The 18,712-nt window shown below is 35.7% G+C and overlaps 2 protein-coding genes across 3 annotated transcripts in view; both read right to left on the bottom strand.

Annotated features, from left to right (window-relative positions):
- LOC103994178 (histone-lysine N-methyltransferase, H3 lysine-9 specific SUVH4) overlaps positions 1-14,029 on the bottom strand; it is a 39,035-nt gene extending 25,006 nt beyond the window's left edge. Inside the window, exons 1-8 of one of the 2 annotated variants that reach the window (XM_009414503.3) lie at positions 13,790-14,029; positions 13,322-13,720; positions 11,852-11,920; positions 11,555-11,623; positions 9,669-9,723; positions 9,389-9,498; positions 7,989-8,168; positions 3,569-3,667 (exon numbers count right to left, since the gene is read on the bottom strand). In XM_009414503.3, the coding sequence (XP_009412778.2) occupies positions 3,569-3,667; positions 7,989-8,168; positions 9,389-9,498; positions 9,669-9,723; positions 11,555-11,623; positions 11,852-11,920; positions 13,322-13,720 (981 nt within the window). In that variant the 5' untranslated portion in view covers positions 13,790-14,029. The remainder of the gene's footprint in view (positions 1-3,568; positions 3,668-7,988; positions 8,169-9,388; positions 9,499-9,668; positions 9,724-11,554; positions 11,624-11,851; positions 11,921-13,321; positions 13,721-13,789) is intronic. The other variant, XM_065119388.1, reaches the window with a different exon arrangement.
- Positions 14,030-15,720: 1,691 nt separating this feature from the next.
- On the bottom strand, positions 15,721-18,238 carry LOC135618496 (uncharacterized). Its single transcript, XM_065119387.1, has 6 exons — positions 18,051-18,238; positions 16,928-17,186; positions 16,778-16,814; positions 16,442-16,547; positions 16,138-16,248; positions 15,721-16,026 (listed from the first exon to the last, which is right to left on the bottom strand). The coding sequence occupies exons 1-6, from the start codon at positions 18,174-18,176 to the stop codon at positions 15,904-15,906; spliced, it is 762 nt and encodes a 253-aa protein (XP_064975459.1). The 5' UTR covers positions 18,177-18,238; the 3' UTR covers positions 15,721-15,903.
- Between the last annotated feature and the right edge of the window lie 474 nt (positions 18,239-18,712).

Genomic DNA, 18,712 nt, shown 5'->3' with positions numbered 1-18,712 from the left:
CGAACGATAACGATCGAAATTACTAACTGGTACCGATCGATTTCGACAAGAAACTTGGCGAGACACTCGACGAGATACTGGTCAAGTTTATGCATGGAAGGGGAAAAGAAAGCCAAAGGATAATTTTGAGCAGATATGACAGAGCCTACACAACGTAGAAACAAAAAGAAGCCCATTATATTCACAACCATCGATATTATGGAGAAAATTACAGCCAACAACAATACGGTGATAGTTGGTCATACTTCTCCGAGCAACAATGTCAATACACTATTACATGCCTCAGGAGCCGCCTCGGACACATGTGATTCAAGACGATCAACCTACGACCATTACCACATTGATACACCAATGACATACGATGTATCAATACACTATGTCGTGGGATCAATTTCAGGATTGGATTCGACAAATATATCATATTGATATACAAATATATAGGATCGAGGACCCCGATCCACCACTCGTGGAGGCCCGTCGTTCATTTTGATGATGAAATCAAGTATATCTATACCTATGATTACTTAATTCATTTGAATCTTAAAGTTAAAGTTGTATACAAAATAATCTAACAATTCAAATAATTTTTTTTGTAGATAATTCAATATTAAAGGAAGGACGATTCGAAATGGATCGAAATTGCAAACCTTGTACAAGACTACTCCTCGAAGCTCGAAAAAAAATATGTGACAATATTCTTACCTAATTTACATTAGTTTTGATAAAACTATACTAAATGTATATTTATTTCTAACTTAAAAACCTTATCCTAATTTTTTTTCTATTTTTCAGATATTTTTTGAGGGTTTTATGCTTCTTTTAGGCGAACCACTCAATATGCCCTAGCGTACCACTTGATATACAGTACCATACCGTACCGAGCAAAGCTCGGTACACTGGTATGATACAAGATTAAGAACCTTACAACAAACTACTAATTTCTTAATATACAAAATTATCATTTTAATTGTTATTTATCTACAAGTTATATAGAAATATCTCATGTCTTTTCAATATAATCAACAATAAATCTTTAAGTAGACATCATAAACCTAGGCTTGACATAAACCTTATCTTTGCTCCCAATTTACGAGGCATTCCACTTTTGTCCACGATCTATGGTGCAACTGTCTGCCCCCTATTTTACAATAATATTGTGTGGGTGTAAAAGATAGAATGATAGTGATACTACCCTTATAGTAATATTGTCATGACATCTACACTAATATGAGAGTAAAGTATCATGATATGGATATGCATAAAATAAAAGCATAGCAAACTACTAATTTCTTAATATATAAAATTTTCCTTTTAAATTTTTAAATGTTATTTATCAAGGGTTATATAGAAATATCTCATATCTTTTCAATATAATTGACATGAAATCTTAGCTTTAAGTAGACATCATAAACCTAGGCTTGACATAAATCTTATTTCTGCTCCAATTTACGAGGCATTTCACTTTTGTCCATGACCGATGATGCAACTGTTTGCTCCCTATTTTACAATAATATTGTGTGGGTGTAAAATAGCATGATAGGGATACTGTCCTGTTTTACAGCAATACTGTCATGGCAACTAAACTAATACGAGCATAAACTATCATGATATAGATATGGTTATACAATATCCTAATATGAGTGCATTAAAAATTAAGAACAACTATACTTTTATCATGGCAAAATTACCCTCTCTAACAGTTGACAATTATTAATGTTGGTTTCCTGTCAAAATCCAATGGGACTAGACTTATTCTTTTAGTCAAACCGATTCACTGCTAAGCCAAACTGAAATGCTTCAACATTGCTTTTATTTTCATTCTTCCACAAAATATAAACACAAATATTATCATGTCTTTCTAATATTCATATACCTAAATTTAATACTAAAGGAGGAAAAATAATAAAATGTCATCTTTAACTTTCAAATACAATAAAATCTTCCCGAATGAAACAAACCATTCAAAATCTCTTTTATTGGATGACATAATAAATGAATACAGATATTATAGCATTTTCTAAAATATATGGATCAAAATTTAAGAGAATGAGCCTTATCACGGATCCATCCCTCGAAATAATAATTAAAAGTAAGGCTACATACACTAATCCTGCATTGACAAGAGTCTCACATGCCCTTTATGTGGATCAAAATTTAAAGCCAGGTGGAAAAGAAAAGGATTTCTCATCTTTTATTTTGAAATGTATCAAAACCTTCCTATTTTTTATCTAATCTACTCAGGAACATTATACATAGGTAATGCCTCACCCTCCTTGATTATCGTTATTGAACAACAAATGTCTACAAATAATATAAGGTTTTATTAAAATATAATACTTTTCCAACTTGTAGAATATAATTGACATTATTGAAATTATGGATAAAATCATCTACATCATTTTTAACTCAAAATTACATAAAACAATGAAACTAAGGCACAACCAGACATGAAACCACCCTGATCTAACTGACATAAAACTGCTAGTCCAAAAGGCTGCATCACTCTTTCATAATGTCTGACAATGCAAAAATATACGCCTCTACAATCACACATGGAAAGATTAACTACTATTGTCAATTAAACAAGGAGTCAAGGTGAGAATGTCAAACACATAGCATTGACCCAATCTCAACCTAAACAAAAATTGTTTAAGATGACTCGTCAGTTAATCAGTTGATGTAAGTCAAGAAGTGTTGATTGGTGGATCGGTTGGTCAGGTTCAAGTCACGCAATATGCTCTACATTGGGTATCATTAAATGGGTCCTAATTCATCTAGATTTTTTTATACCTAAAGAATAAAGTGAAATTTAACTTGCCATCCTAACTCATCCAAACACGAGCTATCAACATAAGTATGCCAGGTCTTAGTCAAGAAACCTCAACTCATAGGCTTCTCAAGTCAGGTTCAAGAGAGTTCTACACACTCTTACTACTCCATCTTAAACCAACTCATTGCAACCAAACCAAGATTATGCAAAGTAATAAAATTACAAGTTGCTTTGCACTTCTATGAAAATGAGAATCACCCAAAAACAGATGGGCATATAACAAGCATCAAAATCTAATAATATCCATCTCTATCACTTTATATTAAAAATCAAAAATCCAAGAGCAACATATTTGACCTACATGGAACATGCTCAACAAATAATAGGTATCACATGCAGGAGTCAAGGTGATATTGATCACAAAGTATATCAATTAAAAATTTTTTGGCTTTTGGTTGATAAAGACAGGTTCGGTTAATGTAGCAATGCTTGTACAAGTTCTAACAAAGTTCATTTATGTCTTATAAACAAAATATTTACAAAATAAAATTAAAGAATTGGCCATGCTACAAAAAAATGTCAACAGTAATAAAAGATTCCACAAGAAAATAATATTCTATATGGAACAAAATGCCCAATATGTTGCAAAATAAGCTTCAAAAGAAATCATATGCTTATTCTACGTATTAGAACATACATCTTGTAAGACATTACATTCACCAACTAGGCAAAAAGCAACCTGAACATGCAGAACCAATAAAAAGAAATTAAATGTTAAAACATGCTTCCATAACAAACCTTATATAAACCATCATATGTGTAAACTTTTCCACAGTAACTGTTTTGTGATTCATGCCCACGAACAACCCTAACAGGTGAACCGCATTCACAGCTATTCTGCACAGAAAAAGAGGCAAATAATTCTCTGAAACTAGAAAAGAAACATATGCAAAAGCATATAGATAAAAAAAAAATGTTTATTACATCATTCTTTAAAGTCCTTAGTTTAGCATACAGTTACTGTAAAATTGTGTTTGGCAGCTTGTGATGGCAGAAAGGCCACTAATAATCTATATATTGATTCAAACTATATTTTTTGTAGAAGAAAAATACCTTAAATATAATTCGATGCGTATAGACAAGCACAACTGCTATTCCAGGCAAAAGCATAAAGATTTTTTACCAATAATTTGTATAATATATCTACATTTTGAATCATCTAAGCCACTCAAGTAGCTTCAAAATATGTTATGTATTTTTTATAATTTCTCTTATAAACGTATTTTGTCTTCACCGACTCCAATCTAGGGAAGGAAAGGATAAGAAAATCTTCGTAAGTCAGAGACCAATGACCATATTTTAAGCAGCTCCACTAAGGGTCTTCAAGGACGGAGAAAAAATTGTGGCTTATAAGAAAACACAAAACTGTGATATTTTTTGTGCTCGCTGAATCTTGCTTCATTCTTTTCCTCTTCTCATCTCACTCTCTTGCATTTATTTCATTTCATAAAATGGCATCAAAAATAAACAAATTGACTTGTAACTGCAATTATGAAACCTATAGATCTTCTCGTGTCAACTATTCTTATGATCATGTTACTATTATTAGTACATAAACTAAGACTAAAGGACTTTGGAAATGAATGTTGTCGAAATTACAATGTAAAGGGATCTCAAATCCCTTGATATGATCGCCATATGTTTTCCCAGATTCCTACCATACAAGAGGGATTTGACATCCCTTGAGTTCTCAATTTATGAGACTAATTTGATTGACTTTCATCCTATAAATAGGGTTGTGATGTATACAGAATAAACATCAATAAAATATATGTTTCTTCTTCCTCCTTTCACTTTTTCATGTTATCCGAGCTTCTGTTTTGATCCTTCCCTTTGTTCTAATCCTTTCACTTTATTCACAACTGTCACAACCCTTCGTCGCTAAGCACAATCGAGTCTCCTCAAATACTTCCGCCTCCAATGTAGCTTTCCAATCGTTGTTGCTTGTTCCTGATTCATTGATTTCACCATCAAACAATATCACCAAACCGCAGCCCTCCATCACTGCACATCCCTCAATCAAGTTCCTCCAATCGCTATTTACCACCACGATTCTTCCTGTCCAAGGGTCAGTGACACCACTACCGCTGCTGCAATTTTGTCCATCCCCAAATTAGATTCCGTTCGACGACTCACGATCACAAGGCAAAGGACATGATCATCACTCGCTGCACTTTGTTCTCTCCCGAAGGCTACTATGGGTCCCTCATTGCATCCTTTTGATGATGCAGTTCCAATGACACCCAATCACAACCCTCCCTCTGATTTGCTCCAGCGATGCAGCTATGTTCTCCTGGATGAACATCTCTGCTCCCCCTCTTCCTATCGACTGAAAATCATACAACTTGTCATTCTCCTCTCCAATCTCATATATTTGTCGTCTTCTTCGTCGATCGACTGCTAAGCAAAAACCCTCTCTTGACGATCAATGTGGATCCCCCTTGACCTCCGATCTTCACCAACAACAACCAACGCCCTTGAGCAGCAGACAACCTCCCCATCACAGCCGACCTTCCACATCTATCACGACCTTCCAAATCTGTCGCATCCAATCTCCACCTCCTACCTGTTGTTACCCTTACTATCGTTGTTGCTGCCCTTTGCATGCCCTTCTTTGTTCCGTCGCTCTTTCCTCTACATCCTGTCCGGACCATCGCTGTCCAAATATGTCAAGGTCACGTAGACAGATCGTTGCACTTTTACATATATTTGGCCTTCTTCAACGGGGGTAAAAGTCCGACCGCCATTCTCTTTAGTTGTAGTTCTCCTCAACAAAAGTCCAGAATTCTTCCTTCAATGGCAAAAGTCCTCCCTCCCTAGATCCCCTCAAACAAGCATGGCGAGCACTCGTACGACGTCTTCTCCCACCTCCTCAAGGAGCACATCACCTATGTCAATGGCCCCATCTCCAACAAGATTGCCAAAATGGTCGTGGCACAATTCCTCTTCCTAGTGTCCCAGAACCCATCTAGGAGTTCTCCACCCTTCACCTCGTCCATTGCTACGAGTAATTTGAATGGAGAATAGAAAAAGCCAATTTGTAAGGTATTGTCGTAAGATTGGACATACAATTCAAGAATGCTGTAAACTTACTAGAAAGACCACTGCAACTGCAACTATCAAGTCTTCCTCCATTAGCCCAACACTTTCTGCTACAGATATTGAAGCTATAGTCAACAAGGTTTCATATTGTATATCACTTCATTCTGCCTTTATAATTCCTGACATGTCAAGTAATACTACTTGGCTTCTTGATTCAACTTGTGCAAATTATATGACAACAAATTCTTTAAAATACTCTTTTAGAACTCCTGCATTTAATATTCACACTACTAATGGGTCAACAATTTAAGTCATATTAGCTCAATTTTTACGTCCAATCTCACAATCTCTAATACATATTTTGTTCCTCAATTTTTATTAAACCTATTGTCAGATGATAAATTATGTGACCTGGGATTTGATGTTCATTTTTTTTCTACTGGTCGTAATATGCGAGATCCACAGACTGGTCAGATTGTTGGGACAGGCCGTAAAGCTGGATATTTGTTCTTCCTCACTCGACTTCGTATTCCTTCTACAGCTGCTGCATCACTCAGAAAATTGTGAAACATGCTCCATTGGGTCTTTGGCATTCTCGGTTAGGACATACTTCACTTTCTCAACTAAAACCTTTAATCAATATTGGTCAATTGGGTTTGGTTTCTTCTCGTCATTTTGAATGTATGTCTTGTCAAATGGGAAAACAAATTGCCCTTCCATTTCCTATTAGTAATTCCTTTGCTTCTACGCCTTTTGATTTAGTTTATTTTGATGCATGAGGTCCATCTCCTAGGTACCCACTATGGGTGGATCTAATTATTTTGTCATCCTTGTTGATGATTTCTCATGTTTTACATAGATTTATTTGATGCATAACCGATTTGAGTTATTTGATACATATAAAACTTTTTTCCAAAATGATTTAAACTCAATTTTCTCAAAAGACAAATTCTTTGTTCTGACAATAAAGTAACAGACACACGTATTGAACCAAAGATTATATGCCACAAAAGGAGAGCCTTTAAAAGATGCAACTCTTTATTAACTTGTTGGTAATCTTGTTTATCTGACAGTTACACGTTCGGATATATCATATGCAATTTATTTAGTTAACCAATTTATGTCGACGCCTCAGTGTGTTCATTATGTTGTACTTCAAATCTTATGCTACATAAAAAGAACAAGTTTTAATGGCTTTCATTTTTTAATTGAGGCATTCCTAGTGCTTCGTGTATACTCAGTTAGATGTTGATTGGGCAAGTGATCCCACTAATAGACAATCTACTACCGGATATTGTTTCTTTTTTGGTGATTCTTCGATTTTCTGGAAGAGTAAAAAACATAGTGTTGTTGCTCGTTGAAGTACCAAAGCAGACTATCATGCTCTTGCTTATACTACATCAGAATTGCTTTGGTTACATTGGTTACTTCAAGATTTAGGAGTCTCATTCCTGTAATGCTAAAGTTGACGATATAATTAAATAGCACAGGAGTTCCACCATTAGTAGGGACCATGAGGCATGAACACATTATTTGTTGTACCCCCCCGGGAAACAATATGATACAAGTGCTACGAATCGGCCCGCCCAATACCTCTTCGAGTGGAGGAACACAGGAAACAGGGTACATATCAAGTGGTATGGCCCCCACCTGATGCAATCGAAACTCGATCATTACTAATGTAACAATCGATAATGATCGAACTTCGATCATACCAATTGAATCACATGTAAATTTGGGTTCAACAATCAAATTGACCATTGGACCATGGTTTCAATCGCTTATATGTCCTACGCCTCTCACTAACTCTCACTCATGCTCATTCTCAATCTCTCTGTCACTCTTAACTTGAGTAAACTTCTTAATGAGCTATTAGCACAAATCAAACCTTCAGTTAGAGGGATTAGAAATCTAGATTTGGTGAAAATTCTTTCCAATTAAAGGTAGGTAAGTTCTTACTATGTTTTATTTATCATTTGACATAATTAAATAATTATTCCATAACTAGGAAGAATTAAGGGTGATTAGTGTATTTCTCTTAAGATTAGGCTCAGCAACTTTAATTCATCTGCACAAATTTAGCACAAAGTAACTAGAATAGTGCTATCAAACAAACCTTTAATGCCAAATTACCACGTTCCAACTTTTGATCCCGAATTTGCTGCTTACTACCAAGTAAATCGTGTCCACCCTGACCAGTGTACACAATATCTTCAGCATTATCACTGTCATCTTCGTACATGCCTGACAACACTATGCATACAGCAAGTGGAAAAGTATAACCCTTGTATTGTTCCTGCCACATTAAAAATAAAAATCAATGATGACTATCCATCTATCTAAAGAATCTCGATTCATGGTAATAGAAGACTAAGATTGAAATATAACCCTTGTACTGTTCTTGCTACATTAAAAATAAAAGCCAATGATGACTATCCATTCATGTAAAGAATATTGATTTATGGTAATACAATACCAAAATTTAAATGCACTATTTTGTAAACTAAGTGAAGCATGTCTCAAAAGCCAATTTTATGGAAATATGTTATAAAGAAGATACTTCATAGAACTATACCGCCATAATAAATACAGCACTGATAAACAATTTAAAACAAGGATCTAAGGCATAACACAAGACAGTTCTGTTCGAAGGACAGTTGAGATTTGATAATGGCCATCACTTCTGTCACATAAGAGCCTTTATTATGTTATAATGGATAGAAATGGATTATAATGGTCATTATCATCTTTAAGTCGTTTAAATTCACAGAACATGATGGAAAAAGGTTCTAAAGGTTTAAGACATTTATAAAGATTATTCGGTAGGAAAGAGAGATAGAAGAAGATATTATTCATAGAATTGAAGTGAAATGATTAAAGTGAAGGAGGCCATCAGGAGTTTATTACACTTATTAACTGTTTAATGAATTGAAAATTTGATTAAAAGAACTTATAAGGCCAATCAAGAATTTTGAACAGAGGTATAGTTACAATCTAACTATGTACCGTTTCGGGCAGTTTGGCAATACCCGAGTTAGAAACATATACGATAAATTAATGTTGCAAATTTGAGAACACCAAGACAGTTGTTTAGTGCTACTAGAGAATAGGATAAAGGAATGTCTATATTCATGAACATTTACGTCCAACAAATGATAAAATGAGAAAAAGACAGTTATAATGGTCTGAGTACATCCAAAAGAGAAATAAAGATGCATCAGATAACATGAGCCAACTTAGTTGTACAAGGAGAAGTAGAGAGAGTTGTAGATAAATTTCAGTAGAAATAATATATAGATAATTAACTACTCTTAGTTTTACTAGTTATACTGCCTAAACAAAGTTCAGTGGCAAAGAAAGGTTAACATAGCCACCCCAAATACTTGGGAAATTAAGCCTGATGATTTTCATGTTGTTCTATTTAAATGAAAAAAACAAATAGGACATAATCCATAAAAAATGATTAAGAATTTGATAAGAACATCCACGAGTCAATAAGGATATCATATCAATTACCTGTTTGGCATAAGAGCCTCCCAAGTAGTCAATTCCATTTAGCCAGTGGCCATGTACACCTAAAACCACCATTTCAGCACGTGAATAGAATTGTTGTCCAACACCAATACCTACCAAAACACAACAGAACATACTAGATAAGCTTAGTAACATATGCTATCATGTGCATTTACCAAGATGAATAAAGAGCATAACAAAAAAATATTTACAAATAACACATGCATAAATATCAGCACCAAATGCAACCTATCAAAAGATACTCAAACTTCGAATAACTGACCTGGAAGATGACCGATCCTTTTCTCATGACAGAGAACTGATCCATTTTCAATCATCTGGCAAACAAAGTTTTTGAAGAAATTAAACAAAAAATTTTAAACAATGATTGATGACAAACCAAAATCAATATCTACTCAACTCATGATACTGAATAATTTTTTAAATCATCATAAATTCGTGCATAGAAGCAATGATTATCATCCAGCTAAAATATACCTTCAAATGAAATTTCACATATGAGAACATGCATAGTTATTTATTTATACATAACATATATAAGTGTGTCAGGGCGTTAACAATTTTCAAAATGCATGCATCAATTCTGATAAATTGACATGAAAGCTTTATCATGTATGTTAAAAGATCTATTGTTTCTTAGAAAATATTATGCAGTGTAAGATTATCCCAACTAGAATTTCAATTATAAAAAGATTGATGCATCAATTCTGACAAAGAACTCATATGAAAGCTGTCTCATATGATCACAAGAAACCTATTGTTTTGTCGAAAAGACTATGCATCCTATACTTTCTAACCTCCCAATGTCAGACCTTTAAACAGCATTGAGAACCTTTAGGGAGAAGGACTTTATGAAAGAAATAGGTTTCTAATATAACAAAGGTACCAGAGTCACCTGTCTACCACTTTCAAAACAAAAAGAAAGCTCATTCTGACAAAGACTGACAAAAAAACTTATCATGACAAACATTGCTAATTTTGCCCATAATTGATCCTCAAAAACAAGATTTTATGTACAACTAAATAACAATAGTCCAATTAATGACTTGAAAATTGAAATGACTTTCAGACTTATTCACCCAAATTGACTTTCAGACTAATAAAGGGATTTACTATCTGAATTAGGCAATAGTAATGAATAAACTATTTACCATCAATGTATCTTTCAACAAAATTTTCATTTACTAAAGTCCACAACTGGACTCATATGCATCCCAGACATCCACCTTTCAGACTAATAACGGGCATTACTATATACCATCAATGTTAATGATTTTTACTAAGATGTTTGTTAACTGACCAAACACTACAGCGTTTTCTTTCCATTGAGCAACAAAAAATCATCTCATAATTTTCTATTAATTCATATTGATGCTAGGAATCTTTATGGATCCCAAATATTATCGAAGTAGTTGCTTTATTTCCTTCAATGATAATTATTATCGAAGTAGTTGCTTTATTTCCTTCAAGTCTTATTGAGGTAACACACACCCTATTCTTTCAGAAAAAAAAAAGTGCCTAAGGCATATTGGGAAGAAGCAATACTAATTGCTACTTGTTTAATAAATCAACTATTCTTTAAAGTTTTAGAACATAAAACTACAATTACTTTCTCTCAAAGTTTTTTCTTAACTTTCATGGCTTTAGTGACTTTTCATCCAAGATATTCGATTGTATCTTTTTTGTTCATATTCATTCTCAACATTATGGTAAACTTGATCCTCGCCCTCAAATGTGTCTTCCTTGCTTATTTCTCCACACAAAACAACTATAGGATGATAAGTGTTATCATCCTACTTCAAAGAAATTGTTCACTTTTATAGCTGATACTTTTGCTAAAAATCAATTTTTTTCACTAATTTTCTCTCTATTCAAGAGGAATCCGTGAGTTTCAAACTTTAAACCTTAATCTTTTCTATGATCTTTAAAGTGCAGTGACGTCCACATTTGATACCAAAAAGAAAATAAGCAACTTCCGACAATAATCTACTTTTTAAGTTTTCTTAGATTCTTAGGTATCATGAGTATTTAGTGGGTTTTCAAGATGTACCAATCCAAGCAGAACTATAATAAAGATTTCACAAGTTGTTGGAGCTTAACTTCGACAAAACTAGTTTATATACTAATTTAGAAGACTGAAACACTTGCCTTTGAAATTGCCTTGAGATCAGGTCGTTTAGAAGCTCGTTTTACTTCCCCTTCAGTATCACCCACAGCCTACACAAACATCAATTAAATACAATATTAGTTACATAGAGGTAGAACATTGCTTCATAAAGTATTAATTACATGGAACAATAATCACAAACTAGGGATAACCTAAACTAATTTTAAATTGCAAGACCATTTTGAGAACATGGCACTTTTAATTTCTAGCAAATCCATAGTGTTGAGTAACAGCACAACTGCAATATAGAACCAACATAGTTATTAGTTGAGGCCCACCTTCTTTTTTGAATCTTTAGGATGTTCCGACAGTTTAGCTTCAACTTGCTTAACCCTCTGCTCCTCCTCCTGTATTATAAAAGAAGAGAACACTGAGATACCAGATGCGAGAGAATACCATCAACTATTACAGTCCCAGGTTACTCAACGTATAACGAATCACACATGGTTGACAGGAAGCACCTATCTTCACAAGGTATAAACAATTTTATTTGGTACAATCACAAACATTCTCGTGCTATTCATGAAATTTCTTGTTCGATAGAAATCAATGCCTGTTTAAGTACATCCAGCTTTCTGTGATTGCGATGACATGTAGATTCACAAGAGAAACTTTTTATTTCATTTAGGTTTGCCACTTGGAAAAAACAAGGACAATTTTCTTATTGATGTAACCAATGCGCATATTTGTTCCATGAACTCATACAAAACATCTCTTACCAAGGATATATTCTGTATGTATCAGTTAGTGCTGAAATGATTTACAAAAAGTGATCGGTAAGCGTTCAGGACTTCCGAAGGCATCGATTTGCCTGTAGAATTATACATTGACAAACGAGATTGGTAGCATAACACTTGCATTATCAATCTTACAACAGTCCTATACAATCCAAAAATAAATAAATCAACACTTTCCGCACATGTACAGTCATTGGCAGCAGCATGCCTAGTTTCTGGACATGTAAAAAACATCTGGTCAATATTGTTTCTATTACGGAATACTTGTGTACACAAAGAAGCATAATTCATCGTATACAAATGCAAAATGATGACTGGAGTCCTGAAGTTTCCATAATTCACCTACTTAATAATTCATGATATGACCAGGGGCACCTCTCGGATTTCATACAAAAATTAGGATTCTCTTCTGAAAATATCATTATCATATTAAAAAAATGCTCATAAACAAAAACAATTTGACTATCCTAAAGTTTTACATGTAAGTTCATTTTACGTCCATTCCTATGTAAAATTGGATGTAACACTGACACCAATTAGGTCAGCATACTTCCAGCTAGAATGCATGTCTCTTTAACCTTACCTTTCATTTAGATTTAGTGAAGACATCCAATTTAAGTTCAATATCCCAAAGAATGAATGCATTGTTCATGTAATTCAAAACTACTCAATCAACAAAATGAAAAAAACCTCAAAAAACATACCAAGAAACACCCATCACTGTTCAGCCAAAAATGTTCTGATTTTCTTTTTCTTAGTACGTGAGCATTTTAGTAATAACATTTTTCAATACCAAAACATCTCCCAGAAAAGCCACAAGAAAAGGCTGAAAACAGGACGGTGTTGCCCAAGGCAGAAACTAACCATTATCGCCTTTCTGGTTCTCCATACATTCTTTTATACATACCACAATTCTTTAGCAGTAAATTATGATATTAATTTCAAATTTACACTTTTATTAGCAAACATTATTTTATCATCACACTGTACTTGGTTCAGGAGAAGGCGAACCTGAACGAAGTGAAGATAGTGACTGTTAAAGGCCCTCAGAGTTTCCTTGACCTGGACATAACCACTCTTAACCTCTCCGTTTTGCTGGTCATGGCAGCCAACTTCACCATCAGCACTAAACTCACCAGGAACACCATTACCATCACTTGTAGAAGCTTGCATCAGGCCGAGGTCCATTCTGGCCCTCTTCTTTACGATTTCCTTCTTCGGAGCCGTATCCGGGCGCGGGCGCTTCGTACCAAAGTAAGGGCGCTGCTTGCCCTCGTACCTAGCGCTACACCTCCTTGACGCCTTGACCGCGGGAGAGACCTCCGGAGGTGCAGCTTCTCCAGTGGCCGGGGCCACCGTCGGCGCCACCGACAGAGCCACCGGGACGCACTCCCCCGCGTCGCCGACCATCTAAACACCAGCAATTCAAGATCCATTACAAGGTAAAAAATGAAAATAAACGTAAAAGTGAACTCTCACCTCGTAACGACAAATCGAGCTAGGGTTTCAGTATGAATCAAAAGAAAATCCAACGTCTGAATCGATGGAGCGAACTATACGGTGAATCGAACGGAAGAGGGGAATTGGATCGAGAGGGATAATTGGAGAAGAGGAAGAATTCGATTAATTTGGATTGGAGCAATAGAGCAAGAGGGGAGGGGGAAATAGCTAGAAAGGGGTTGAGCCTCGGGAGACAGTCGGGTTTGTGTGTGTTTGTCTACGTCACACACCATCCGTGCCAAAGGTGGCAGTGGGGCAAACTATACCGGGAGAGCGGGAACCGGAAATGGAAAGCCGGGAACTGAGCTTTATTTATTGACTGTCTTTCCAAAGTATATATATATATATATATATATATATATATATATATATATATATATATATATATATATATATATATGTATATATATATATATATGTATATATATATATATATATGTATATATATATATATATATGTATATATATATATATATATGTATATATATATATATATGTATATATATATATATATATGTATATATATATATATATGTATATATGTATATATATATGTATATATATATATATATGTATATATGTATATATATATGCATGTATAAATATATATATATTTATTTATTTATTTATATATATATACATATATATATATATATATACACACTTATATCCCTTCTTACTTGGAGAGTAAGGGTAATATTTAGGGATATTGATAATCTCGATTAACAAATAAATTTTTTTATTTCAAAAAAAATCATATAAGATGTCTGGTCACTCTTTTTTTTAATATTTTTAAGAGTAAAAAATCATGATAATAAAATAAATTTAAAATAGTAAATGATGAAAAAATAATAGAAGATAAAAATAATTATTCAAGAAGCTTTATTGAAGATAAGAAGCTTTAACTTAAATACATTAATATGTCCCTCTCCTATTTATATAAATTATGAAGAAATATTTCTCTCGATAGAGGATTTTCCTTAATAGAGAGATTGCTCCTATCAAAGATACAGATCTTGGATCGATGAAGTCTCTTAGGAATTTGGCTGCAGCGGCATTGGTCGCTGGCCAAAGGCAATAACGAAGTTTCGCTTTTCTCACTGCTCTGATACCATGATGGAAAATATTAGAAGATAAAAATAATTATCGAATAAGCTTTAGCTTAAATACATTAATATACCCCGCTCCTATTTATAACGAAGGATTTCTAAAGATTTTCCTCAAAGTGATTTTCTCGTATAGTTGGAAAAATCTTATTTCTATTAGTAAAAACAAAACATAGATATATACTATCTATGTCACCCGTAGAATCGAAATGGAGATTCACTGCCAGTCTCATTGTCGAAAATGTTGTTTTCTACTCTGGTTTTGCACTGAATGCTTTGATAAACTAAAGCTAAGAAATTATTCGTGTTCGGTTTATGACTTTTTTTTTTTATTTAGGTCATAGCGTTCGAGATTCGATCAGCCTTCCAAGTCGTTGAATTTGTGAGGCGTATCGTTCGGATCAAACTATTCAAGATTTGGTCCCCGATATTATCTTGTTACTGATCTGAACAGGTTTTGGTAAATGCGAGTCTGTAACATGTTAATGTATCGAAGTAGGTAAGTAATCGTCTTGATGTTCTTCGTCGCTTCATGTTTTCCATAGTGAATTGCTCTTCGCTATTATTTAAAGTTGACCGAATCTTGTCTGTTGTTTTAAGATGGGGGGCCTTAAGCCCAGTAAAAGTTGCATTTTGTATGTCTAAAAGGAGTGATGCGATACATGTTTAAGTTGGTCGACGGTGCCTAATGACGATTTGCGTGCGTTCTTAAAGAAGCTTATTCGCTTGCCTCTAGGGGCAAGCTAAGTGTTTTCTTGGCAAATCCATGAGAGGGTCAACTGGTTAGATTCGTTGGAAAAGCCATGATCCCCAAATCCAAAATAAAAGTGATGCAAATTAGATGGACGACGCGTTCTTGACATTAATCTGAAGTTTGTTTGGAAAAGAAATTGACATCTCGGGTTATTTTGCTGAAACCGAAGCAGTTTGCAGTGCGTTGTAGACTTGGAATCATCACGAGAGCTCGAGTTGACGACTCCCAACGACCTACATCGTTGACTTCTCGATGGGAATCAGAGGCAGTTCTCCGCCGTACGTCTGTGGAATCTGGCTCTCCTCGATGTCCTTCATCAGAGTAGCTTTCAGGTTCTTGTTCTCCAAGAACACAATCTGCAGTTCATCATCACACAAACTTTAAGAGCATGCATACTACGTTCAAGCAATGGCGTCGTTATACAAGTATCCAACACGATGCTCGAATGGACAATGGAATTAGATCACCTTTTTCCTGGTGTTGTTGTCGATGAATGGGTATATGATCTTCCACGCCTTCATGAAAAGATACGGTACGTGGACCATATAAGCCTTGCCTAGCCTCTCTGGATAGTAGTTCTGCGGATGGCAACTCGAAAACATAACCATATTGCATGTGTTGTGTTCTCAAACAAGAAACATCCCAAGCCTTGATTTATACGAAGAGACGAGGATCATATACATAATTTTCAGGAAATCTTTCGTATGAAATGTCAGTGCAGATATGGATTTCGATGCGAGGAGGAGTAATTGCAGCGATCGTGAGACCGACCTGCATGATATCAAGAGCTGCGATGTATCCCCTGATGTCGCAATTGGAGTAACCCCATCCTTGCAGATCCACGATGCCGACGAACTTCTCTTGACCACCGGGCATACTGCAAACAATTATGGCCATCGTCAGATGGATCAAATTCGGCAATCATCGAGCATGAAAACACTCTGTTTTTAGTAGGCAAGAACGTGTATGATATTGCAGGGCTTTCGGTCAGATGTCGAGCTCTCTCCAGAAAGCCTATGCGAGTCGAAAACTTCTCCGATTCGAACTCGCATCAGTCTTTTATTTGCAGACACAGCGCGATAGTACTGTATGACATGGGAAAATTACCTGGCGCACAGTTTGTCAAGGACGTAAACCACGAAACCTGAGAGATTTCAAGCAAACCGAAGCATGCGTGAGATACTCGTCTCATCGATCGTGAAAGCATAGTCTTTCTGATATCTTGTAAGTTTGTTCCATAATCGAATTACTACTTACGTTTGAATTCGTCCATCTCTCGCGTGGAGTAGAAATGTTTTGCACCGAAGACGACCCCTATCGGGCGGCCTGCCTTGTCACGCCCTTGCATGAAAACCTTCGTCTGAGCGAGCTCATTCTGGATATCTGTCTCTGAGACGAAACCATTCGGCACAGCGGTCTTCTTCCACTTGAGATACTTCAAGAACATGGCAGAGGCCTTCTCGATGTCCAGATCGCGTGCGCGCAAGAACCTTCTGAGCGTCAGGTTGTCTACCTCCTGCGCGTAGCAACCAAGCAAGTAAATACAATTTCCATCCGAATAGATGTTCGAACACAAATGATGCACTGAAGTTTTGATGTAGGTTTAGTCTTCGGCAACGAAGACAGAGTCGGTCACAGTGCGAGCTGCAAGATGACTATGAATTTATGACACGTTGAGCCACCGGAGTTGAAGACTTTTGAGCAAGAACAACACGCTCTAAAGACGTATATTTTCAAGTGCATTAAAGTTGGTAGCCGAGTGGGACCTCGACTCGATTCACATCCGCACAGCACACGATGCGACGGACATGTCTATCTGATTTCTAACACTCAACCAACACAATTATGTTGATAGTCGCACCTTTAGGTGGAACCAACTACCAAAGCAATGGCAAGTAGAGATTCCTAACATAATGCCAAAAAGCTCCGCACGGAAAGCGTTTGCAATAAGTGCCTCTACATATGAAAGATTTCGGATCTAATACGTTGTAAACCCCTGAAAAACGCAAGCCATTCACCATAATTAATGCTGATAACTACTGTTATCATTTTCATTTACGGTCGGGTGAGGAGGATATTGGCTTAATTTGCAATTTTGTCAAAGTTGAATGCTTTGTGCTTTCAGAATCGTCTTCTTCTTCTTCTTCCTCCTCCTCCTCTGGTCCGCAGTCTTAATTTCCTCGACTCGTATAGTTCCTTCCTACCATCTTTACTACGGTCTCTCGTCATCTATCTAGTCTTTCACCGACAAAGGTGTTCTGAAACCAGTAGTAAGTAGCTGGCAGAATCGGTGGTGGTGATGAGAACCGGAAACCGGTGATGCATGAAAGGAAGCCACCACCATGATCAACGAGACAAGGAGGCAGAGAAAGTATGATACCTTGGCATCTGGATCTCGACGCTCGACGAAGGCCCTCATCAGCGCCGTCTTTGTCTTCTCCTTCTCACTGTTAATGACGTTGTCGTCGCCACCACAGACTGGAGTCTTAATCTGCTCAGCCTCCATTCTTTTTTTGGGCTTCTTTCTCTCGAAACGTCTAGTGGTGTTCGGATGCTGAGATTTCGATAGTGTATACACACATATATATAGATAGCAAAGCATGAGGTGCATGCGGTGTGGCAGCAACATGGAAAGAGCAAGCGGTTAAAGATGACGTGATGCATAATTGGAGAAGCCACGTGTTAAAGATGACGTGCTGCCCAACTAGATTGGCCAAAGAAGCCTTTAATGCAATCTTCTTTCTTGACCGACTGAAGCAGCCTTCAATGCTCCCTCTCTCTCCCTGTAATGTATATATTTTGAACTCTTCTTTATTTGGGTGATTTACCCGTAAAATTTTTATGTTTTAATCATTACTCGTTTATGGTCAGACTTATTTAAGTTTCGTCGAAAGAGACATTCATATCAAACCTATCTAACTTACTCCTATTAAAGATATGACTCCTAGGATTAATTTGAAGATTGCTTCTTATAAAAATAAATATTGGGAGTTGATCAAAAGTACGAGTTTTTTTACGAGAAGTCATATTAAAAGTTAGGAT

This window comes from Musa acuminata, chromosome BXJ2-8 (genome assembly GCF_036884655.1).
Source record: "Musa acuminata AAA Group cultivar baxijiao chromosome BXJ2-8, Cavendish_Baxijiao_AAA, whole genome shotgun sequence".
Lineage (NCBI taxonomy): Eukaryota > Viridiplantae > Streptophyta > Magnoliopsida > Zingiberales > Musaceae > Musa > Musa acuminata.
The sequence above is the reverse complement of the archived record's forward strand: the minus strand, read 5'-3'. Positions and strand labels throughout refer to the sequence as shown.